Source organism: Dromaius novaehollandiae, chromosome 2, assembly GCF_036370855.1.
Source record: "Dromaius novaehollandiae isolate bDroNov1 chromosome 2, bDroNov1.hap1, whole genome shotgun sequence".
Taxonomy (NCBI): Eukaryota; Metazoa; Chordata; class Aves; order Casuariiformes; family Dromaiidae; genus Dromaius; species Dromaius novaehollandiae.
The window spans coordinates 63,041,893-63,068,992 of NC_088099.1; the positions used below are offsets into that span (position 1 = coordinate 63,041,893).

General features: G+C 40.1%; 1 protein-coding gene across 19 annotated transcripts in view; it reads right to left on the minus strand.

Moving 5' to 3' along the window:
• Positions 1 to 27,100, minus strand: part of TNS3 (tensin 3) — a 319,894-nt gene that overhangs the window by 144,645 nt on the left and 148,149 nt on the right. For 11 of the 19 annotated variants that reach the window (XM_064506663.1, XM_064506662.1, XM_064506659.1 and 8 more), the window contains 2 exons: positions 26,220 to 26,257; positions 2,810 to 2,848 (listed from right to left, as the gene is read on the minus strand). In XM_064506663.1, coding sequence (XP_064362733.1) covers positions 2,810 to 2,848; positions 26,220 to 26,257 — 77 coding nt within the window. Of the gene's footprint in view, positions 1 to 2,809; positions 2,849 to 7,539; positions 7,567 to 26,219; positions 26,258 to 26,540; positions 26,749 to 27,100 lie in introns of those variants that run through there. The other 8 variants (XM_064506661.1, XM_064506658.1, XM_064506668.1 and 5 more) reach the window with 5 other exon arrangements.

Genomic DNA, 27,100 nt, shown 5'->3' on the forward strand with positions numbered 1-27,100 from the left:
CAATATTTTTACACTCAAAATAGTTACAAAAGAAATTGCTTATGGCTAATATGGTCACAGATGATTCTAGTTCAGGACAACAGAACTCTTCATTAATCAGGTAAGATTTACTTGTCTACAAGGCAGACCCTAACCTAAAAAAATACCAAACACCACCACATCCCACATCAGAAGCAAAACGCACTCTTCAGTCTCAGTAATAAGATACTGCACAGTATATAATGAAAGTATTTTACCTACAGTTTTCCCCACAAGAAAACTATATAGAATTGTAATCTTCCTCCTGCCTAAAACTAGTACATACTTTATTCAGAGACTGAACTCTGGGCTACATCTCTGCTCGTGAAGCAAGCAGGTTAGGCCAGCGTCACACGGCTGCCCACGCTGCCTAACCACTAGCACAGGCCCAGAGCAGCTTGGCCCAGATGAAGCAGTGCTACTTGGCCATGGTTTCGGGGGGCCGCTGGACCATTCCCAAGAGGTGTCGGGTCGGGGCCACCCTGGTTGCAGGGGGTTCAGCCGTTTCCACTGTCTGGACTTGAGTTGCGCTGTGCCAGGTGCCCTCACCCATTTCTCTCTTGGTACAGATGTTGCCTTCAAAGCCGCATAAAACTCAAGCTGGTGGCTGAATGGACAGACCGGTTCCAGTTCTCCCCCAGTAAGTCACTTGACTGAAAGGGTAGAGGAAATACACTTATATAACCCAGGGTATTTCCCAAGGCCTTTTAGGGACTTTCCAGAGGAACTGTTCAGTATAAGCACACAGACACGAAGAACTACCTTCCCTCACAGCCTGAATCTTTCAGAGGCCCTACTTTTCAACCACGGAAATCCATCCAAACTCCCTTCACAGAAACAGAAGGGTGAACGTAGGTTGACAGTCATTACCTTTGCTTCCAGAGGACGTGAGAATCTAACAGGGCAATACCAATTTACAAGGCAGTGATAACATGCTCCAAAGAGATCCGGACTAAGGAAAACAAAAGTAAGAACACTTGGGGGGAGGGGGGGGGGGGCTCACTGAAAGGCCAATGAGCAGTGTCCAGTACAAAAGAGAAAAAAGTAATAAATAAATAAATCCAAACCCTGCAGCATTTCTTTCAGTTTCTGCTAACAAGGGAAGCCATCCTCAACATTTAGACTGCTTTCAAATCCCCCCAAATACATTCTGCAAAAATCCAGGATTTCTACACAACTTGTAGTCTACGATTTAATGTAAGCCCCAAGAATCCCTGCAGGTGAAAAACACTCAGATTAAAAAGCCTCTTACTTCATTTCCAAAACATACAAAACTGCTCACGCACAAAGATCGCTTGAAAGCCAGAAAACTCAGGGACATCTTTGATCCCCAACTGCACAGCAGCGCATTTCTGAATCGCAAAGCTGCACGCTATTTAAGACATTGTACAAAGGTCACCCCTCAACCTCCAGTTAGTTTAACAGTTAGCTCAGTGATTTTGGAAAGGGCCAGGGCATAGAAGATGGCAATAAACAGGAGAGCCTGCTACAGCTAAGCCTGGCAGAACGCGACCGCACACCAGGTTCACCCAGGACAATGACTAGTAAGGACCATACCCTATCCCCCCAGGTGCCACACGCTTAAGTGAGTCCTGAATCACGACAACAGATTTTTCCATGTCAGAATCAATATGCAGGTTGTGTGTACAACACAAAAGAAAGAGCAACCACAGCTCACAGTACGCATCTACTACTGTGAGCGGCAGACAAAATAAAGGACTGCTCTTCTATTTATAATTTTAGCAGTAACATCATACAGAATCCCCAGACTCTGACGTGAGTTAATTCATAAAATTACTGGGCCAAAATTAGGGGAGAGCTTCCATGAGTTCATATTCACATTCCTTATAATACCATGCACCACTGATTTAATCTTTCACCCTTTCTTTTGAAGGATAATAATTAAGAAAAGCATAAGCCAACACTTCCACAGCACCTTCTAGTTCTGTGATTCATACCAAGCAAGAATCACTACCTGTCTTTTGCCAACAGGGAAATCAAGACATAGAAGTATGCAAAGTGACTTGCCCAACTCACGTAGCAAGGCAGAAATGAGATGCTGGATTCCTAATTCCCCCGTGGCTGCATCACATATACACACACCACACAGTTCTCAGCTGACATTCGGACCATCAGCTGTTGACCTAATATTTTTAATGCTGATACTAGCAGGTGGTAGTGCTGTTTCAGTAAATAACAGTTAACACCCCGTCCATCTGGGTATCACTCATGCTACCCTTGGAGCTAAAAGCACCAAAATCAGTTACTGAAGCCTGAAAAGGTTTATCATCTTTTTAATGCCTAGCCTGAACAAGTGTAGGTTAGTCTCTCCTCCTCCACCAAGATCAAAAAAACCCAAAACAAAAAACAACCAAATTGTCCCATATTTGTACTGTCAAACTAATGAGACCACTATATGTTGTAACAATGAATGTCATTCACTTTAAAAGAAAAGTGGAAAAGTGGATAATGTAAGTAAGTACGGCCAACTGCACATGGTTGCTCTATCACAGACATACCATCCAGTTCAGTTTAAAGAGAGTCCTGAAAGGCACAACTCAACATTTCATGCTGTAAACCCTCAACCTTGCAAAATGCTCAATAAAACCAACCAGACTGCTCCATGGGACAAGACACAGCAACAAGCTTCAGGTTCAGAACTTTATCTTCCAAGCACTCCCTGGGGAAAGGGGAAGATACTGTACTTAAATAACAATAAATTATAGGAAGAATAACCTAACAGATAGCTTAATAAAACCTGACTGATACTGATAGTGCCAACAGTACTTACCAGTTTGTAATTGCTTGGAAGAAAGCAGGGTGTCACCACCTGGAATAAAATTATAGTATGATAAGGAAAAGAGATACTTCTTTCTGAAACAATCCAATCCCATTGAATAAGTGCCTTCAAATCCTACGAAATCCTGGCAGAGTGAAAGGGGTGCCAACAAGACCAGGTGCAGAATCTGAATGTCCAGTGCTGCTCTCAGCAGCATTACTTTCTCTCAGTTGCCTGAATAGTTACATAGGACGTGCCCTGCTCACATGCTCAATCACTGAAACAGGTTCAAGAGTAATGCCTTCCCTTAGGTCACATTAGCAGGGAGCATGAGTGGCTTTCTGCCCCCCAAAATCCTTGGCAGCATTCCTCTAAGATCATCTCAACTTTATTTAACAAATAAATATTCTGCTCTTTAAGAAGTCTAGAACTTTGGCAATTCCCACCATCTCATGTTCATCCCCCAGCCTCCCCATGGTCTCCACATCCACTGTCCTCAGATTACAGCCATCCATTTTAGTTTTCCATTATCAACTTGATTTTGGTATGAGGTGTAGGCCAAGCAGGGCATGCTATGGTGGCAAGCAGAACTGATATTGTGAACTTGTGTAATTTCAGAGGTATGGAGTCAAAGACTCAGAGACATGTAATTGGAAGCAACCATCTCTGCCAGAAGGCAAGTAACATAAAACAAGTTCTTTCTCACATGAAGACAGACTGCATTATTACATTTACATCTATACAGCATAGAAACCAACAAGTAAGCTTCCGTGAACAAGTATGTCAAGTCCACTGAAGTTAAAACACTTCAGGACTACATGTTCTATATACATCTCAAAAGGTTCGCATATTCAAAAATCAAAACGTGAAGAAAGCGAGGAAAACCATGACCAACTCTGATTACATCATGATCTCGGCAATAGCAAATGTTACTTTCTTCTACAGTCGTATACAGTTGGCACCCTCAGACCTCACACACACAATCAAATGACTGTGGTTCACCAAGTCACTCAGCTCAGCTGAGCTTCAGTAATAGTCAGCCTGCACGCTCACTTTAACAAGCACCTTGAGGTTAACCTCAGGGAAAGCTGTTTGATTTAACATGTCCAACTTCACAATTATCACTCTCCAGGACAGACTCATCTCTCAGCCAACAAAGAGGGGCTAGTAACTCTCCAACAACACCTGATCTACAGAGAATGTGTTTTCTCTATGAAATTGTCGGTAAGCTGCCCTATGAGCTCTTAGGGCACGGTATACAGAATGGGTTACTGAGCAGAAGAGGCCTGATGTGTAAATTATAATCCTTAGGGCAAAGAAAAGGGAGATCCAGTCTATGCAACACAGCAAGCTGCGAGAACAAAGAGAAACATCTGGTCACATATGCAGCACGGCTGGAAAGAGGCAGACCTGGCTACACACAACAACCTGTTCAGGTCTCAGCTCTTGCAAACAGCTTTTATCCATTAGCATGGGAGGGCTAGCATTTGCCTCAGTAGCTGGGTCCTTGCTTGTGAAAGCTGCTTCTCTGGTTCTCAACTCTTTTCAAATCACAAGGCACGTTTAAGAAGAAAAAAAACATACACAAAAAAAGTAACATAGTTCTGTTCATCCCCCAGCCTCCCCATGGTCTCCACACTAGCCCTAAAGAAAGTAGGACAGACGTGAACCCTCAAGATTTGTTTGCTGCACCCCCCCCCCCCCACACACACACACACACACACTGGGCTTGCGAGTCCAAGGTCTTAATGAGCTGCATTTCTGCAGCTCGTTTCATGACTGCTGCTGGTGACTCACTAATCCATCCAGCTGAGCACCCATATTAAACATGTGGAAGATGTTAACTAAACTGTCATGATTAAGATTCCTGTTGCTGAAAGCAAAAACAACATCTGTCTCTCTGACCTCCTGCCTGACACAGCATGTAAAATGTCATACAGCACCTTCAGTTACAACAGCCAATGCTCCTTTCAAGCCAAAGGGGCAAACCACCAGGCACAGAGGCAGAACAGTCAGTTGCAGGGCGAACCGAAGCAGTGTGTCCCGCATCACTGACAATAGCTGGAGACACCGCATACACGAGCATCAGAGGCTCCCACGCCTGCTCCTGGCAAAGACAGACACTCCCCTTGGGTCCTGACCACCTCACTACCTAGTACGTACAGGATTATAAGCAGTAAAAATCGATTTTGAGTTAATGTTCTCATTAGTAACAGCTACAGTTAAAATAGATAAAGCCAGACATTTTAAGAAGTAATTTTTTCCTCTCTACCTACAGCAGGAAGAAAGGCGAGAATGGATGGAAACCCTGGAAGGAGTGATTAGTTTACAAGATGGTCGGGCAGCACAGTGGAAAAACGGGGACGAACTAATATTACATGCTCACATACTTAATAACTGGAACTATCGTGGAATAAAATTGTCATCGCTGGACAGCATAACTATCATCTCTGCTTTCTCTTCCCCCTGCTGTTAAAAACTCTCCAGGAATCAAGCACCTCCTTTCCCCTGGGCTAACCACAACAGAGCTCTGTTGTAACCTCCCTGCTAATTACAACTAACTCATAGCCTAAGGCAAAGATACAGCCTCTCTCTTCTGATACAAGAGCACCAGGGAGATGCACTGGCAAAAGAATTTCAGAGCTCTACAGGGCTTCTTGAGTAAAGCTACAACATCTTATTCAGGTAATTCACCACAACTCTGAGCTGCAGAGAAGAAAAAAAATAATAAAAAAGGCTCACCAAAAATGAGGGAACACACATTAGGACTAACACTTCCTTAATTCTTTCTTCCTCTGACCTCCAGTAAGCCTATGGTTCCTATACTGTAACCTGGCTTTACAGATAGTCTCCACCTTCTCTTGGTTGTGTGTATTTTGCACCAAGTCCCTCCTTTCACAAAAATCAACAGTTGCGTTTAGATGATGTGTCACCAAAAAGAAACCACTACTGTTTTAGGCCAACCAACCAGTCCCATAACACTCTTTCTAGTGCATACAGCAACCCCTTTGCCCTTTCGCAGTGCTTACTGCAATTAAAGTGCAGACTATTCAAATGAGTCATTCACAGACGATGACTCCTGCCTACTGCTACTGATTTTGAGCTACAAAAATCAATGCAAGACACCCTGGATCACCCCAGGTGCAGAGACTTTTTCCTCTAGCTCCACATACACCGGTAACATATCTCTTCCTAGAGGAAGCAAAATAGTCCAGATGCATTTCAGATCTCACAAGCAACTTCAGCAAATTCTTGCATTGTTAATCCAGACATGGGTGGAAAACAAAGGAGCTGATGTGTTCACAGATACCTGTGAGAGGCTATCATGAGGGCCAATGACCACAGCTGGAGTTATAAGGGTGCCCCCAATTCTGTACTTCCTGGCTTACAAAGGTCTGAGATTTGCTCAAATTAGTATTTAGGGAAATCTTGAGGAGCCACTGATCAACTTCACTTGTGTTATTCGAGGTGTCTGTCAGCAAAAGATGCTCAGTTTCCTTTGCTGCTTATATGGGGGGAAAACTATAACAATATTTAATTATTAAAAATATTTGTAAAGCCACAAGTATTTGTAAAGAAACTGGGGGGGGGGGGGGCCTTATCTATTTTTAAAAATGAATTTATTCCAGCTAACAGTGGGGTGGATGGTGCTTTAGCCTCTTGTTTTTTATTTATATATATTTTTTTATTATTATTATTATTATTTTTAACACAGAACACTGTTTTGAAAAACATCCTTAATATTAAAGCTATGTTTAAATAGCCAGGAAGTTAATATTACCAAGTGGATAGAGCAGCATCCACTCAATGGCTGGCCAAATCCCTGCTCTGCCAGTGACCCACTGGGTGTGATTCTGAACACCTCACATCATGCATCAGCTCTCACAACAGTAAAATGGGGATTTTGAAAGACCTAAAGGCAGCTCCTTTGGAAAGCTGCCTTTAAGTCTTTCAGAATATCTTCCCATAGATAGGGTAGGCATCTGGGCACAATGGGAACAAAAATGCTATAATACATAAACATGGAAATAAATTTAAATGCATCTATGAATTTATTTAAAACAAGGGACTAAGAAAAGTTGAAGTACAGATACATCAAATTTTAACATACTAAATTACATTAATATACTACCCTGAGCAAAACCATCATTATAACTGCAGGGCTTTCAGGTTGTCTCTTCAATACAATACCTATCTCCTCATGAAAGCAAGTTGCGCTGCTCATGAGAATAAGGTGTGCTATGCTCCTAACGACTTAAGCTTCTGCTTTCTGCAAAATATAGAGCTGGAAAGCAAACTTGCGTGATTTCAATCTAATATCAATGCAGAGATGGAAAATAGAATATACTTCATTCACTGGTTTAAAATTACACACACTGAACCAACTGGACAAAACAAACTTCAGAAAGACTTTTCTGATCCCCACAGAATTTACATCTAACCTTAAAAAGGACATTTGCAATCAACAGGCTTGTCAGCTTTTAATACTATCTTGATTCCTGTAAGAAACATACTAGATATATATTATCATAGTATTTCACAGTTCAGCACAAACAAGGCACATTTAGCTTCTGTACTTCTGCACATTCTCCTGTTAACAGGCAAACCCAGACTAAGGAAATCCCTTCTCTGGTTTTCAAAAACAGCCACCTCTTCAGTGCTTGCCTACACGCATACACATACAAATGGACACATTAGTCTACCCACAAAACACCCAAGCAAATATTAGAAAGCCAAACTACCTGTTTTTCCATACACAGTTAATATGGACACACTTTCCTGGTGTGAAACTTCCTGAATCAAGTCTTTGTTTGAAAAAGTCTTGCATTGACAGGAAAAGTCTTAAAATAATTAATGAAGAATTCTGACTCCAACGGATCTGCAGTAATTTTCCTTCCTAAGGCTGTCACGTCAGTCACATATGTTAATGAGTAACGAACGAACATGAGATAAATATGTTTACTCAAACAAGAAAAAATGTCAACAAATGGCATATTACATAGCACTAAGGAAATAAAATACATCCTCACATGCTTTAACAGAGACGCAACAGTGCCCCACTGCTGCAGAACAGGTCATTTGCTGGAATATCCGGTATTTACATTACAGAACTGTTTTTCCACATGATGCATTTTTCATTTTCCTTAGTCTTCATATTTTTGTTTCTCAAAAAGTAGGCAAGCTTTCAGAGCAAGAACCATCTTCAAAGAATGAGCCAAGTATTACCAAAGCTTCACTTCAAAGTTTCTCAAATACTACCATGCTACTTCTGCAAAAGCCATACAACTTACCGATTAGACTATAATAAATCATTTGCTTCCAGGCTACAGTTCTATCAAGTGAGAAATGCAGACATGTCTGCCACAGACATGTGCCTCATCTATACAAGGCTCTGTGTAAAACAAAGGGTTTGGAGACAAAGCAATCTTCAGATATATATGCAACCTGCTAACGAATCTGTCCATTCTAGTACACGACTCATCATTTTACAAAATTGATAAAAAGGATGAAAAGAACGGCAAAATGAAGCCACTGGCATCTTCCAGATCTCCTAACATCAGTGTAACTTTACAAAATCTCATGGTTTTTTTGTATAAATGATTTTTTTTTTTTAATCTACACATATATATTCTCTCCTTTGGATTTCTTCCCCCCCCATCTTTCCCCAAAATGCTCAAATCACAAATCCTCTTTTTAAGAAAACAGGCTAAAGGATGTTTAGTGCAGTGTATCTTCAAGTAACTCTATGCTCTCAAAGATGTCATTTGTAACATGACTAACTTAAAATGCAATTCCAGCTTCCAAAAAGGGACATTACTGGGATGCTAATTTGGGATTACAAAACTACAATAGTAACGTACACTTTTTTCTTTTTTAAACAGAACCTCTCCAGTTGCATGCTATCAGTATCTAACTCGGACATTTGTCCCAGAGATAGCAAGTATCCTCAGCACTTCATGCCAGACAGCAGAACAGCTCTAAGGCATGCCCAAACCCACTCTATTTTCCTCTTTGTTTCAAGCATTTTGGACACATTAAAAAAAGCAGATATAAAGGAAAATTTATCAAACACAGCAGAAACTAAACAAGCACTATGCAGTGGCTATATTTTTCTAATAAACTAAAAATAAAGAGGTTACCCAAAAAGGCAGAATAGGTACACTAAAATCAGTGCAGAGGTACAGTGCAGCTATATATCATTTCCATTTGCATTTAGGAACAGCAAAAAAAAATAAATCTTTTGCCCTATGAAAACAAGCTTCCTACTCAATTAGCGTAAAGCAGCTTGAAGTGAAATTTGGAAAGAAAAAAAATATGTCCAAGTTGCAAAGAAAATTAAGGTTGAAAAATTGTTAATGGGCTTGGCTCACAACTATCAAAAAAATGCAAATATTTATTCATTTTAATCCCAAACAGTGAGCAGAAGCCAAGTAACATCAGAAAAGTTTCCTAACACATTACGTTTTTTCTTGCCTAACTCTGTGATAAAGTTGCTATGGGGAAAAAATGAACAAACACAGCTGGGAGCCCTCTGAATTCCAAACCAAATTCCAAATGTGATACTTTGGTGCTATTTTATTAATTTCTCAGCTTCAGTATTTTTGATTTGCTAAAGTAAGGCTAGCACTACGCTTACTCATTTTATCAGGGTGCTGTGAGGACTAGCTGAAGGTTGGGAAATTCTCCATGAGTTTCACAGAGACAACACAGAAGTAACTGAGTATTGTAATATGTACACCAATGGTCCTGCTGTCCTGACCCACACACTACTCCTTTTTACCTTAGCATTATGAAGCAGAGTCCAAAGTTAGCATCGGAAAATGAAAGTTACATACCTTCAGAAGGTATTTCAAAATTTATCATATATATATATATATAGACATATGCACACAAATCTCTGGTCACCAAGACAGCCACAAAGCAACAGAGTTGCTTCATATGAAATTGCCAAAGCCGAAGGAAAAGAAACTTTTCCCAAATAACTAGGAATGCAGTTATCCCAAGATACAGAAATGTATTGTTCACATCTCTTTGTCACCTCAAAGCCTGGCTTTCTTCCATGCTGTGGTATTTGACTTGGCAAGGTCACAGATTTGACCTACTTCGAGAAAGCTGGCCTCCAACTCCCCAAAGAACATACAGAGGGCAAGGCCTTTGGTACATAGATTATTTGAAAAAGGACAGGATGGAAGTACCTTCTTAAAGCTCCCATGAACCAGAAGATTCCTAGAAACAAAAACGGATGAGTTTTTCTGATAACCGGAAACAGGCAAGCAGAAATGAAGTCCTTTTCCTTATCAGATTATTGGACTAGCTCCAACAGAGTTCAAAAACAAAGGACAAGAAACTCAGTCAGAGCCTGGGTGCCGGGACCAACGGTTAAACTAGCCACCAGCAGGAGCCAAGATCCTAAGATGAAATTTTTCTCTGGACTTTGCACTAACTCTCCGCACTGCTGTTTTGTTTGCTAGTCAGGACTGTAAGTGGAGTACTAGCTACTGTTACGCCAGGCTTCAACCTGTTTACCACAGGTTCGTAAAACACGTTGAAATGCTTTGTAAATGATATGAGACTAGCGCAAAGCCATAATATCTTTACTCAGAATATCTCATTTTTGTTCCTTCTCTAAAGGAGAGTTAGAAAACAAAAAAAAAAAATCCTCTTTTTTGCCAACGGCATGCATCTTTGCGAGACTTTACTTCTGCTTCCTTTGTATCAGCTCTGACCTCTCTGAGCTTAATTAGGTACACATTCCTCAGGGAAATATGCTACCCTTTCAGGATTACAGGCCTATTTATTTTGGTATAATCCCCATGAGAAAATATGCTTCATTTGCAAAGTCAAACAAATCTTGCATCATTACGAGAAAAGGCTCTGGCAAGCAGAAACGATACAGCTCCATGGACGTTTTCCTCTCCCACAGGAATAAACTATTAGCATTGATTGGATTTTCCTGAGAGAAAACAAGCCATGTGCCAGACCTGCTGCACCTCAGGATGTTTGGTCTTTAATGTACATTTTGGTGTGATTTCTCAGGCTTTTGAAGCTGCTTCCAGCACCCACACAGCGCTGACGGAGCTGTGGGCATTGAGACGGTGATTTCCATGAGCACAGACAGCACCACCCAGGAAACGATACAAACGGCTGAGGAGCAGGAGGAGGGAGTGAGCTGCAGGGAGGGCAGTGCTCAGCCCGCACAACTCCTCTAACAGCTGGGACAGGTGTCCTTCTAAGGTAAGCATTAAAGCTAACATGAAAACAATATTAAAATACAACAAGGTTCGGTTAAAATGGGAGGGGGGCGGGGGCTAATGGTTTTATAGCTATTGCAGAGAAGAGGGAGGTGTGGTAGGGTGTGAGGTAGGACTCCAGCAACGCCAGCCCTCTCTATTCAGCATCACAGAAAGACTTGAAGGCAGGAGCCATACAACTGCTTTGCCGGTAAAGTTGGCTTGGGGCGTGGAAAGAGGAGGTTTGTTTCCTTACAGCTGAAAACCATCCTTCTGTAGAGTGTCTCTCTGCACCCCACTACAGGCCAGCCTAACACATAAATACATATATCACAAGGAGGAAGAGGAAGGAAAGGCAGTTCTCCGAATCAAGCAGTCCAAGGATATATACGGCAACCCAGCACGTGCCTCGTTTCAGTCCCCGGCAGAGGGTCTGTAAGACGCATTGTCAAAGAGGCAGAATAGCCTCTCCAACAGGATGTTCACTGAAATCCTTTAGGACAGTTGGTCACATTGCTCAGCAACCCAAGCCCAGAGACTGGCTGCTGAAATGTCCTTGCTTCCAAGCCACCACCAAGGACTTATGTTTACCACTAGTTCCCCTAGCAATCCTTCACAGTCAGGAAATAGTCTAAGAGATTGTAACTTTGTTTTGTTCTCTTTTATTCCACTGGACCTCTTCTCACACTTTCCTCCTCCTCAGCCCCCACATGTGCTTTTATTGTGGAAAGAATGGCAGTTACATGAAAAGTTATTTCTTCAATTAAATGTTCTATTTAATTCATGGAAAAATGTCCACACAAAGGCCTCTGGGTCAAACTGTTCCTGGCCGAGTAGATATGTGCATGTGTGTACAGGCATTCAGGGAGGAAAAATCTCCCTGGTGAGCTTCTCATAACATCGGGGCGGGGGGGCAGGTTACCTACCTTAAGAAAGCAGAAAATCCCCCAGGAAGGCAAAGTTACTTGAAGAGAAGAAGGTACCAGTCTGCAACGTGTACATCGCCTTTCTGTCTGGACTTGGCAGTGGCACCAGTTGAGGTATCAGCACTTCAGTATGAGCCATACCAATGTGCAGTCCAGCTCCAGAACATGCTCCTTGTCCAGGAAGGGCCCCACAGGCAATTAGCACCCAGGTCCGGAGCCTGACGTGGTACCAAGCCTGGGTCTCCCACGGAGAAGTTTCCTTCAGGCCCAGACAGCAGAGAAAGGAAAGGGAAGGAAGGACGGCCATTATCTGAGCCGAGACTCAGAAAAGCCCAACTTGAAGCTCTAGGCTGCCCCACGGCCAGCTGTAGGCCAACCACCTTATCTCCCTACCTGGCCTATTCTGTGTATTTGGATGGTCAGCTCTGGCACAGGAATAAGCTTACTCAGTTGCCCCCTGCAGCCCCAATCTCAACTGAGGCTGTGGGGAACAGGCAGATCTAACATTGTGCCAGAAAAAACAGCATGGGACCCCAACGAGCCAGCAGCGTAACAGTTGCGTTGAACATCATGCTGTAGTCATTTTGCAGGGATTGTTTTACACCAATTAAGTGGTCAAATTATATTTTAAAACAGTAGAATAGGAAAAGGGGGGAAAACACAGGCCTTCATGGTAAATTTATAGCATGCACTGAGAAAAGCAGGAAATATATAACTGCTGAAACCAGGTGTGCCAAGTCCTAACATTCACTCTAACAGCATATTTCCCCAAAAAACCTCATTTTTGCTGTTCAAATTGTTATGGAAAGCAATCTATTACAGCAAGCTTATCGACATTAGTAAAGTTAAATAACAACAACAATCTGTGTACAGCAACCTCCCCGAATGAGCAGCTGACTCAGTGCTCCAAGCGGATCACACATCTCAGGAAAACGGGTCACACACCAGTGCTTGCTATAGTTAAGTGAACATACTTAAACAGTAGGAATGGAGGTTGCAGAAAAGCAGCACTGTAAGCAGTGGCCAAGCATAATTTCCTTCCTCTGCTGCTCAGAGAGGTCACTGTGCCCTTTACTCCACCACCCTCACATGCTGCACCACTGGTGTTCCCAAAGAGCTGTGTACTTGCTCAGGCCCATTGCGTTTAGCAGCAAGTTAGTTTACTCTCCAAAAAGAAGTGCCAATCCTACTAGAAAGCAAAACAGCAGCTACAAGAAGCAGCCACCATTCAGCAAAGCGCATCAACCCATGTCTAGCTATTTACAGGTGAAAGGTACCTTTGAAGTCCTCTGGGCAGTGACACATGCTTTGCTAGGCACATCCTTACATTTCTGCAGGACTGGAAGCCAAAGAGGAATATCCAGGGGAAAAAAATTTATTTTCAGATCTTGAGCAAAATTCATCTATAATAAGTGCCCTTCTCAGGCAAACTTGAAGTCCTAGCTTTGGACCTCTCAATGCCAGGAATAATCCTTCCAACTTTGCTCCTAGTACACAAGGCAACCAAGGAAATCTGTCCTTTTTGATGAGAAGGACTTCCATGGGCCCAAGGAACCATGCTCTTACCTCTCCTGCCTGGCTTAGGGGACTTCAAGCACTTGCAGGCCATACTCACACAACAGACAGTTCTCCCACATTGCACAGTCAAATGCTTTTCCATTTTCTTACTCATGGTCTCCACAGCTACTGAAAAGTGACTTCCTCTGAAGGATCTCCAAAATCCAATTTCTGAGCACACACGTCCCCAGAGAAATCCTACACAGGCACCTTTAGAGGCCTGATGAAAGTTGAGCACGTTGATGCTTTGCCTCTTGCCTTGCCTTCAGCCACCACAGAGCTCAAGTCAGTGGAGCAAATGCTGAGAAACACTGTAGTTCACATGAATTTGACTATCCCAAACTCAGATCTAACCAAGCAGTAGCTTAAATTAATTAATGAACTAATCATTCCTGAAGAGAAGAAAATCAGACTGGGGGGCGGGGGGGGGGAGGGGGAATGCAAGGTCCCCATGTTATCTACAGATACAGGCTTCATATCACCTTAGACATCAAATCACCCACCCCCCATACTTATGAGTTTACAGTGAGCTATACTTTGCTTTCTTCACAGTCGTATATCATGGCATTCCTGCATTACAAAATTACATATTATAACAGTATTTCTTCTGCTGTAAGTCAGCACAATTCATACACATGGACCTATCATTCTTAGTTGAGTCACAACACAAACTAGCCTGAAGGGTTGAGAACCGAACCAAGCAGGAACCCTCCACTTTTTCACCAAAACGTATTCTGGTGTTGTAAGTAATGGCTCCCTCCATCAGGTCCCAATTTGCTCATTTTTGAGAGTAAAACAGTTTTGTTGGAGGCTGACATGAAGACGCTGCAAGTGTCCTAATTTTTATTACAGAATTTCGAACTTTCTTATACAACAATCCTAATTTTCAATTTTCACATCTTTCTAGTCACTTAATTACATGTTTATTATGCTCTCAAAAACATATTTCAAAAATAAAAGTACATTTCAAATATATCTTCAATTTTCCAGCTGTTCAAAAGAGAAACAATGCAACAAAAAGGTACAAAATGTTCTTCCCATGACAGCCTTCAATAAATAACTTTTATTGTCAAAGATAGCTCCTCCCAAACAGATGGTTTTCACCAGAATTGCATTTGCTTTATAATGCTGCAATTGTGGAGGTATTTAAAATGTTTTCTTCAGCAAGATAGAAAGAGACAAGGGAGACAACCTTTTAGAAATAATTACTAGTAAAATACTATGAAATACTGTGTTACCACACAAATGTAGTATAAGCAAATTCTAATGAAATCTAGACATTTCAGCTTGCTGCTAATACAAAACATTCAGGATTTTTTCTGGGATGGAACTCATAACCTTTAAAACACATAGTGCTTCCTCTCATACTATATTTCCACAATATTGCTGCTATCAATGATGTCTCTAGCACAGTTTCTACTCTTTCATCATGTCAGTAAGGCAACTTCTCTCGATCTAATGCTAGGGTTGATCCAACTTTTTGAGCTTCTAGAGTCTGACAATGCCATGATATATCCAGAATATTGCAAGAGGGAACTCATCCAGCTGCTAGGAGCATGTGCACACAAAAACAGCAATACTGTATAAAGCAGTAATGGTGCAAAATGCTATACATCATGGGGACATCTTGCTCACTACCTAATTACTGCCACTGTTGATGTTCACGACACCCTTCAAGATGTTCAAGATTTGCCTTTACTTGTAACAACAGATACAGAAATAAAGCCTCTTACATAAAAGCTATGATCACGTACAGCAAGGGTAAACAGTCTATTAAAAAAATTAAAACACCACACACACAAGCCACCACACAACACACACACACAAAGAAGGGATGGCACACTGTGGTAAGCTATTTGACTCCTCCTTCCAAGAGATGAATGTGACACAAGCTATAATGTGCCCTAAGAGAGCGTTCCAAGCAGCAGCAGTGTCAAATACATCGTTCCTGTGTTCTTTGATCCCACTTTAAAGGCTTGACAAATGCCTCCTTCTCTTTAAAAAAAGGCTTCTATTTTACCAGGGAAGTCTATGTGAACTCTCTTGCATTCATACAGACAGCCCATCAGAGCTAGACAGAAAATAAGCGGGCCAGTGAAGAGGTCCTTCCCAAATTCTGCCAAAACTGAGCAGTTTTAAAGGGAGGAGGAAAGGGAGTTTTCAAGAGAGGAAGAAAACAAAGAAACAAAAAACCCTCCTAAGGTTTTCATGACAGATATGGACCTCCCACTGGAAACTGTAACGTATCCATAATCTGATGGTGAACAAAGAAAAACAGAAATTATTTTATTTCCTTCCCTCACTACATCATCTTACTCTTTTTTTCCCCTTGCAAACCACTGGATTTGTTTTAAGAATTAAAACTGCAAGGAAACAAACAAACCTTGAAGCTGTACATGTACCATCTGGGTCTTGCACAACACTGCCAACTGCCTTTAAAAGCAAGATTAAATGAGGGTTCTTATCTAAAAACATTAGCATACTTTAAAATGCATTATAATTTGGGAAAAGGCCCAGCAAATGAACTGCCCAGCACACAATCCTCCAGCACAGCCCTTCTGCTGCTTCAACAATGCAAGCTTTATACCCATAAAAAGCAATTTCAAATCCTTGTGTCACTCAATACCTTACAGTTTGGATTCAATGAGAAGGCTTATTCAAACAGTTCATTACAGTGATATTAAATCTAGCATAGGGCATAATATTTTGCAGATAGGAGGATCTAGCATTACCTCACTGTACTGCTTCTGGTGCAGCCAGGAGAAATCTAAAGACTGTTTTGAGCTGCAAATCTCATTTACAAAATGCATGTAATAATCCCTTGGCCTTCAACTGCAAACAGATTTTTATTCTAGCCCAATGCCAACCAACATTAAAACGGCTGCATACGTGGTAATATGATATGCTAAACATTGAGTATGGGAAAAAAAATCCTTGAACTATGTAAGCCTTAGTGAATGTGTTCTGATTTACGTATTCCCACAGAAATATATCAACTACAGAGGTTCACATGGTGCTCTCCTGGCAACAACATGGCACAAGTCTTCACTTTAGTCCTGGATTCCCTCTGCCCAAAATCTGAGAGTGTTAAAGAGAAAGGGGACTTCTGAATCCATGCATGCTGAAATCAAAGAAAAAGCTCACACAAGCCCTTTGAGAAGCAAGGTTACCACATATGCATTTCTGCTCATGATAGTTTTAAGCTACACTTTTAACAACGCCATATTGACTAAGGAGTAAAAGCTGACAGTATTTTGCTGATCTCAAAAAAGCAAATCTTCTACACATTGTTAAATGATTTTAAAATTAGAAGTTTTATTTAAAAAAATATACTCAAAAATAATAAATTGATGTTTGATAAACCCTGACTATTCATGTGAAAAGTTTGTAGTATTTTAAAATGCATCTCTTCCCCCAAAAATTCCTTTATTTTTCTCAGAAAATTTGACACATTAAACTGCAGCACATGAACTGCAACTGAGTATAAATATGGTTAACAAGAAAGTTAAAAAGAAATGCTATGTTTAAACTGCAACTACACGAAAGTAGCAGCCATCTCTTTGAAAAGCAATACACATGTTGATCCCCTGCAAATCTGGCTTCTGTTCTGCTTTTGCATTGTTTTAAACATTCAGAGAGGAATTCTTTCCTCCCTTTTGACTACACATGCTGACTTCCATCAATAGCAAGCTGGAGCAGCGTGCGAACAGACAGGAAAGAAATACATTATGATCACCCTCAAAAAAAGAGAATATTGGCAATAGTTTGAGAAATGGTGACATCCAAGATAGCGTAGATGCTTCCATTTCCAAACCGCCCAGGCACCACTGAGAACATACTGCACCAAATCTGACAATGGTGTCAGTGCAGTAATCAAAAAGTAGCAGAGATCAAACACTAGCAGAAACATCACATGGATTTCCCAGATAACGTTCCCTTCTTTCAGTTCCATCTGCCTTCCGGTTGTGTTAAATCACCTCAGAAATCTCAGTGGTTTTGTTCATTTGAAGAGAAAGTGCCTTGCTACCACCTTGAAGAGCCCAGCCTACTGCGTTCTTGCTCCTGCTATCAATCTCTTCTCTAGCTTCACCTTCCCTGTGAAACCTCATAAGCTAACAAGAGAATGATTCAGTTCAGTTCGTTTTTTTTAGTCCCCTCGCCCAGGACGTTGCTGAAGTAAAAGGACTCTTTCTTACAGCATTCATGGAAGTCTAGAGAGGTGCTCCTTTATGTGCTTTATGCTTCAGCAATGAACAAGCAAGCAGTGTATTGCAATCAGGCCATATAGCACACTGCACATAGAGGGAGAAACCACCACCTTTCAGTTCACATAATTTCAGTGGAAAAGAGAAGACCGAGACGCACTGTTCCTGAATTACTGCACTGTACACTTTCAGTGGACGGTGAAGAACTTTTAAACGCAAGATGTACATTTAAATTTCTTGCAGAAAAATCAAAAGCCAAATGTATGTATCTGAGGTCCCGATTCAAACTAAACTCCTGATACAAGAGGCATAAAATTAAAAACAGAAGCAGAGAAGAAAATGCACACAACATGAAAATCAGAATCATTGTTCTGAAGATAAAAGAGGACTACAGGTAAAACATTTGTATTTTTAAGTTTTTTTGGAATTTGGCATTATTTACAAATGCAGGAGAAAAACATGAAAATAATCCACAACCACAAATGAGATATAGATTTGGTTACTATATGACTAATATGAATGCACTGTTTATAACTGCTTTAGTTACCTGATCTGTAGAAAGGATGAACTGGGATGCGCTTATGTTGCATGCAGATAATGGTGAATTTCTGTTCAAGTGCCATTGACATTCCAAATGAATTATAACAGTTATAGTGAATTACAGTGCATTAAGCAGACCGCTGTCTACAGAGAAGCCGGACTGAAAGAGAGAGAGTTACTTCATACAGAGAGTTCCCTTGTTCGCTTGTGTGTATTTATTATAAAGACACACACATACAAGAGAGAGGGAACATGAGCACACATATCTGCCAGCTACTTCATGGGAACTAGTATATTAAACACTGGGAGTCTGCACTAAATTTCATGAAGGTAAACTAAGCAATAAATCCAGTGCTATACTGCCTTGGGATTCTGACAAGTATGACAAAATAAGCAATCTCTTCTCCTCAGCCCTGTACAAAAGGGAGCAGGATCTTTCCCTCTTGCTCTAAAAAGGCGTAAGAGAACTTATCATATGGCAGTGCACCACATTTCTCTCACAAGCGTCCGTCCCTCCAGACTGCCAAGGACTGCTGATGCTCTTCCTAGGGCGAAAGTATCTGCCTTCATGCCCATCTGCCCCAAGGGCCAAAGTGCTAATGCTAGAAAACACCCAGCCTTACAACCTCACAAGGTTCCCTCAAGCAAGGGCAAGGTTCATTCGCAAAGCGATACAAGTACACAAGTGACAGAAGTCAGTGGATCCCTTTGAGAGCCAACACAGCTTGTGCTCAAAATCTCTAAAGTGCTTTAGAAAATATCTGATAAATATTAGTGTGCGTGTGTGTCTCTCTCTTTCATATATATAAATTTATGAAAGGAAGTTCTTTATTTTTGTAATAAAAGTTGAACATGCAACCCAGGACCAAAACCATCTATCACTCCTTGCTTATTTTTATTGCTGTGATTGCTTTCTCTCTCCCCACTGAAGTATTGAAAGTACTGTTTTTACAGTAATTCAAGCTACATTTTTTTATTTCTATGCATTCTTCTGTAATCATGTTTGTCTCTCCTATACTGTTAGAGTCTAAGAAAGAAAAAAATTAGAACATCACAAGGGACTATGGGTTTGGCGGGGGGGAGGGAGGGAGCCTTCTTCCAATCCTTTTTAGTCAGCAATAGCTTAAACAGTTAAAAAAAAAAGAAAAAAAAAAAGAAAGAAAGAAAGAAGAGAGAGAGAGCAGGGTCAAGGGAAGAATTACATTTTCCCAAATACCAATGCCTGGAAAAAAGAATTAGAAAAATGTGGGCTTTGAGAAAAATAACAGGACAAAGTGTCATATCAGAATTTATACCTTTTATGATTGAAAACAATCTTGGTGGCTTTACAAAGGACAGAATGCTAGAATCATGTTATAAGTCTGCTATTTCTCTAGAAAAATAAACTACAGAGTTTGAAGGTAATAAACTGTTTGGTCTGACTTTACCAACATTAAAGTGGCATGCTGCAGCTCAGGAAAGTAGTCTGAACAAGGATTTTAGACCATTAATACAAAATCCTGAAGCTTTGATTAAATCTCCACTCCTTTAAGATGTCTATACAGCTTCTTGAAAGGTGAAAAAGAAGGGAAGTGTACTGAATCAAACCCCATGTATAATTAAATGAATCCTAGTGGAACTGGAAAAAGTCATAGAGCCATCTGCAGTAGTATATTTATTTCTCTGAAACATCATTTCAGACTGGCAAAGAATCAAACTGTATTATGTAACGAAAATGTCATTTTGGCTTAGTTGTAGCAAAAGTATCTTCCAGGTTAAGTTAAGGATATAGGCAGCGCACCCTAGGAAAGCTCGTGGCACTGCACACCCTTGGACATCCTGATTCAGCATGAGTCTTCAGCACATACTTAAATCTATTGATTTTATGAGAATTTAAGCATTTGCTTATGAGCTTAATAAAATCGGGAGTTTATACCGAGTCAGCTCTCAGGGGGGAGAATTAGCATACAAGAAATACGTCCAGAAAATACAGCTCATGAGGTTCCCCCTCGCCCTTTCCATCTTCCCACAGGACAGGGGATAGTTCAAAAGTGGTTTTCAAACTCCCAGGCTTCAAGGAACAAAGTTGGGCTGGAGTCACAAGAGGAAGCCTTTTAATGCCCCAGCTCTGAACCATGATACACACACAACTGACAGAGTGAAAGTAAAAGAAAGATGGAAAAAAATGGTATCCCAAGACAGAGATCTAAATGAAAACCCCATTGTCTGACAGATGAGTATTCCTACATCATAGCAGTAGAGGGAAGGGGGGGGGGGGGAGAAATAAAGAAAAGAAAGGAAGAAAAGCTGCAAGACAATCCTACAAAACAAAGGGAACTCAAGTTATAAAGCTAGAGCAAAGCCCTGGGGCATTATACACGCTGTAGCTTCTGAAACCTCAGAGAACTTTAATTACATACGTACATCTGAACAGATAGCCATACAGAAACGTTTCCAAGTTAACCACGCATGGATTGAGGCAACACGAGATATTAATTACCCAAATTAACTGAGATTTGTACAGCAAAACAAAATTATTTCAGAATTTATTCTTATGATATCTTTTTTTTCCCTAAAAACAGAAAAAGAGAAACAAAAAGCAGCGCCTTTTAGTGACAGCTTTAAAATTTTAAAATACAGTACACAAGAATAGTGGACGCTTTCCTCTAGGATGATTTTCCTCCCTCATCATTTTAATAAAAAGCACAGAAAATAACTATAGCACAAAAAGAGTCCTTGCTATTTTTATTAGTAAATTGACATAATGCTTTATTATGATATAAAATAACAATTGAAAAGGCTAGGTTTACTTCTAAATCAGCGCACTGCAAAACCAAATAAATTACAATAACTTAATCTATGTGAGATAATGACAAGCTTATAAGGGCTTTCTGTAACCAAAAAGGCATCACGACAGCCTGGCAAATTAGCAAGGCCACGATGCCATTCGAGCTGAAGGGCAGCTTTCTTAGGCCCTCTATTTCTGTCAACACAGAAAATGCTTCAAAGTATGGTTCATCAAACCACCTTGATATATACATACATATATGTTAACAGAACAATATGTAGCTTTGAGTAGGTGTAGCCAGAATATTGAAGAAAAGTCACTTTTTAGATACAATCACATCCTTCCATTAACATGTCTCAGACTTCTGAGGCTCAGAGCAACAGGGCTGTTGCAGCCCAGCGCTGCCGACGTACAATGCTGATGAGTGAGGAAGAGACCAAGTACCACATGCAGAAACGGACTGCTTGACAGGCTCTGTGCAAAAACAAATGTTTCTGTGGGCCCCTGCACATTAAGATCTTAGATGTTGTGCTGGCAGGGACGCGGCAGACAGTTTCACAAATCATGGTTTATAAGAGTTCGAGGACTCGTTCAGAGCAGACTGCTCAACTTGCCCATCCGCGGCAGGGAGCGTTCAGAGCTCCATTTCCCCAGGATGGGATTAGATTGCTTCAGTTCTGAGCAACCTCCCTGCTTTTTGTCTGAACAAGCTTGTCTGGGAGACTTCTCCACATATTTGTTGCTTTCTGGATGAAAAAGTGCTTCCTGACATCTGTTCTGAATTTGTGGGTCCTTAATTTCCATTAATTCCTCCCCCCAGTTCCCTCCTTCAGGGCTAAATTGCAAATAGTAATCTGACAGAGATGGATCTCTCTTAAACCTTTATATGCAGTCATCCACTATGCTCACATCTTTCTTCATTTTTTTTCACAGATATTCCCAAGACAGTATGTGGGGGGGGGGAATGTTTAAACTTGCTTTTACAGCTTATCCGATTTTAGCGCTGGTATCAACATCATCTAGTGGATTTATGCTACATAATTTCACATTCTACAATCTTTTTTGCAAATAAGGTAATGGCACTGAATGCAACAGGCTGAAAGTGTAACACTCCAATCCCTGCTTCCATGTTTTCTTTTGTTTTTCTGGTTGTACCCTAGGTTTGGGAGTATTACTACAAGGCTTGCCTACATTTGTTATTCTGTATTCAATGTTATGACAGGGAAAAATGAAAAACCTCACACAAAACTTATTCAGATTTCATTCTAACTTGAAGAAGCCGAAGTCTCAGACAAGTTCAAAATTGATTCTTCCTTCATTTGTACATTTGGAACAAATTCAGAGCCCATCTCATTTTCACGTCTGCATAAACCTTGTACCCATGCATGATTTACACCGTATAAGTTTTACTTTGTTTTTCATTAACCACCATAATATTGGAATTCTCTCACAAAGTCTTGAAAACCAGCATTGTAGCATTGCCAGTGAAAAGCTTGTGCTGCCGTTTTTACCTGAACACATTCACCATGTTATTTGCTTTGTTGGGGAACTTTATGACTAGAGTTGCACAAAAAGCTTTTTATGAACATTCATGACCCCAGCAGTCTTTGGAGTAATATTTTATTGTGCTGATGCAGTATTCTTTTCAAAAATGATTACAAGGATACCAGAAATGCAACTTTCTTTGTTCTCATTCCCTCCCTTTCCGCATAACTTTCAGATGACTAACTGCTTACACATTACATCTTGGGGGATGTTTAACTGATGCAAAAATAGTTACTCTCTATCAGCTGTGAACAAGGTAGTTTTAATAGAAAACACATAGTTGCCTTATAAGTACAATTTATGCTAGGGAGGAGGGATACTTCCCAAGGCAGACAGAGTCCATGAAACTCTTTCCACAAGCCTCAAATAGATCTGAATCAGTGCATGTGATTATGGCTACAGATTTTCTCAAGGTTGTCTTCAACATCCTTAGATGGTCTTAGTATATTCCCAATCCAGCTCAAAAACCACCAGAACCATTCTTATTTTTAATATATATCAAACCAAAAATACAGCAACCATGTCAGACAATAAAGGCAAGATTCAGATCTGAACCACCATGCACAACGTAACACCCAGACCCTACAACAAGAGTCCCAGAGAGCAAGTTGAAGCCTCAGACAAGTAGGGAAGAAGAACAAAGACACGTAGAACAATTCAGGATTTTAGCTACTTGTTGGCTTACTACTACTATGAAAATATGAAAAAAATTTTTTTGTATGAAATCCCTGAGTATTCAATCTAATCTTGCTTACGCATCTTACTCTTCTATCTTCTGTAATACACACTAGTAATTTCCTTTCAATTATTTAAAAATCAAAATATACCAGTATTTCGATGATAGTTATGCGATTACATACTTTTGGCACTCCATATATTAGTCTTTTCAACACCCAACACCCAAATGCCTGACAGCATAAATACTAGCTGAAATATGATTTCCTGTTTATAACATATGGCACATGTATGAAATGATTGATCTCCAAAGCAAGTTTAAAGAATTGCTTACTACAGTCTCCAGCATTGTTTCTGTACCATAACTGCTGGAAACTCAAGAACTACACAGCAGCTACCCAAGCAAACCTGCAAGCTACCAACATCACCAACAAATCATGTTCTCCCCAGTGAGAGTCCCTGCTGTTATCTGTATGTGCCGTTTGGAGAATCAAAGCTGACGCACAAGGAGGGATCAGTTACATCATCTGATCTCATAAAAAGTACTTCTTTGTACAAAACTGTTTTCCTTCTATTTCTAGACTATCATCGCTACATTACTATCACTAATTACTACTAAAATGCCTGGAGCGTATGCATTTAGATGACGAAAAACTTTAAAAAGCAATACCTTATTTGCAAATCTAATTACTACTGTTTGCATTTCACTGTTTTATTTGATGAAAGAACAAGATTTTGCATTTATTCAGCATACCATGTAACAGATATTTCCAAATGTACACGTACAACTTTCTTCTCCAAATGGGAAATTCTCAGCCAATGCCCACTTTTATTTACTAAAACTTCCCAGAATGGCCCAAGAAATCAAAGTACTAAGTACAGGTTCTTCTCTTGCATGTATTTCTATTTCTTGGATACACCAAAACAAACAAATCTGTGCCCATGACCAAACATCAATCAACAACACAGGAATAGATCTGTGGTCTCCAAAAACTCAGTGCTGTAACTACTACAAGCCCAGTCTGCATGCTTAGCAAACGCTGATCAACAGTTTTGGTTAAAAAGCAGGTAACACTGTCCCACAAGGGTGGTTCTGGGAAAGCAAAGTAATGCCCTCCCAGATTGTTATATTTAGCCTGCAAGACTGTTTAAATGTCTTTGATTTCCACAGATCTAGGGATAGGAGAATTTTAAGCCATCTGAGACCCTGGAAGCATCTATCTCATTTCAGCTACCAACAGCAGAGCAAAAAGAAAGGAACTCAGCACTGGTGGATTTGCCTAATGCCTGGGTGCTACTGTATTGGCTCCAGTTTGGTCCAGTCCTGCCAGAGCTTCACACAATACAATCACACAAAATGATGACTTGACAGATCCTAAAGTCTTTCTGGCAATTAATTTTTCAGGTCTTTATATAAACCTGAAAACTTGGGACTGATCTGCACAATGGTTTTCACTCTGCAAATTTAATCAGGCCAGTGCCAATGGAAAAAAACACAAAGGAAAGAGATGAAACACATGTTCACAATAAAAATCATGCCTTTGGGGAAAGGAACTTTATTTTTCTACTTTGATTTTACATATATGTCCATGGTTTTTATTATTATTAAAGAAACCCTGCATCAATACAATGTAAATTTTCCAACAGTGAAATAAAAAAAAAAAAAAGTGATTTATGTTAAAACAAGCTAGTAGTAATAACTGGCACTCATCTTTCATTCAGGTTTACATGGTCCTCCTTCTATGCTGTGCAATGTATAAGCTATTCACATCTATCCTGTCATGTCCTTGTTTACAAGCATCAGAAGAAAAATATATCCAGCATCAAACAACATACTGGATTTTAATCTCAGTTCTTTGGCTATGCACTTAAGAGAAGTAGAAGATGAATTCAGAATGGCACCATTAGTTTTTCCCCTCAGGTAATATTTAGCCATGTTTTAGCTCTTAGCTAATTTTCCTATAGCAACACTTTTGAGTGCCCATATAATTAACCATATACAAAATCCTTATGGCTCAACAATAAAGTTTCTGATCTTTATACTGTCATTATGTTTAATGATGTCTTTATGTTTAATTCATGATTAGTATTAATTTGCTCCTTCACGCACAGATGTCTTTGGATCATGAAAGCGTGTGGTCCCTTGAGTAAGAGAGTTATGCCCCCCCACCACCATTTCAGACTGCTCCTACATGTTGCAGACCAATGTTCTGACACTTACCAGCTGAAAAATAGTCCTTTTGTATATACATGGATTTGTGCTTTCTTGATACTTTACAAATACTCAAGATCTATTTTAAAACTCATTTTAACTTAAACACACTTCTCTTGAGCTTTAAAAATATGACAGTGGCCAGTGACACTTGCTTTAAGCACAGAGTTAACAAAACTTAATCTAAAATGTACAACATTGGGAAGCAATAAAAACTTTGGATAAACTAGGAGGCAAACTGAAGGCAGGGTATTCTTTCACATGAAAAGGGACTTGGAGATTTTAAAAACTAATCAAAAACCTAATAATCAGTAAGAGGCAGAAACATTCTACAGTTGAAAGTGAACATAAATTAGTAATATGCTTACATTTTTCATAATCCTAGGCTCAAAGCTTGCATCTAATTCTCTACTGCTGTAAAATTTAGAACCAGAAGAGCAAAATACACCTCATATACTCCAGTATTTTTTTTTCTTTACTGACACAACTGTGTGGTTTATATTTCATACAATTAGTTTGCTGTTTTCAGCTTGAAACATGTCCTCCTGTGGGAGGAATGAGAAACTAAACCACTGATGCAGATGTTTTGACTACATATGGTCCAAGTTTTACTAATGGCAAGAATGATTCCCCAACAGAAAATGATTCGCTTTTGACAGCTGGCATTTGATTTAATAATCTTTTAAATTAGTTGATACAGTTCCTGTAGTCTAAACTTAAAATACATGCAGATCAGCAGCAAGCAGGGAAGTGAACAGCCTTACCTTCTCTTCACATTTCCTGTGGCAGGCATACTTGCAAACTAAAATAAAACCAAAGAAAATAGATCAGTACAAGAGCAGATGGATTCTCCCTCTGTTTCTTCAGATCAGCCTTCTACTAGAAATCCAGCCAACCTCAAGCCTTTAGATATAAAAATACTTATGCATTCAAAACAAACAAGAAATCTTAACAAGAAGCACACTGTGCATTTAGGTTTTGCCCCATTCTCAAAGATTACTTAATCACAACATTTGTTAGCAGCTCTGGGCATTTTACCAGCTCAGGGTAACATATGTTCCTTGGCTGATCAGCTTGCCACCTACCTTTACAGCTTCTTATGTACCAGAAGCATTATCACCCAAGCAGCACAGAGGGTAAGACCCACTTGTTCCCAATCAATTGCTCGAACCCTGTGAATCTCAGTCACATCCACAGTTCCAAGACCTCAGAAAAGCAGAGTGCGTTCCAATTCACAAGTGAGCATGACTGTTCAGGCTTCAATTTCAGGTTGTGAAATAGAGTTTGCACAATGCTGCAAACAGTTATCTCCAAGAAGCTAATTTTTTTTTTAATTCCCGCTGACCTCAGAGGAGGCAAGGATGACTCATACAGAAAGGCAACACTTTTACTTAAGTACAGATGAATAATGATGTAACTATGAAGCAGTAGCATAATACTAGAATGGTTCTAGAACTGGATACAGCCTGATTTGGATAGATTTTTTTATTTATCCACACTTCTTTCCTTACTCTGAAATTTGCTGTATTTTCATGCAACGTCTATACTTTGGGTTATTGTGAGCTATGTTATATTTTAAATATAGGAAAAAAAAAATCACTTATTCAATCTGCAAGGTGAGTAAGTAGTAGAATGCAACACAGGT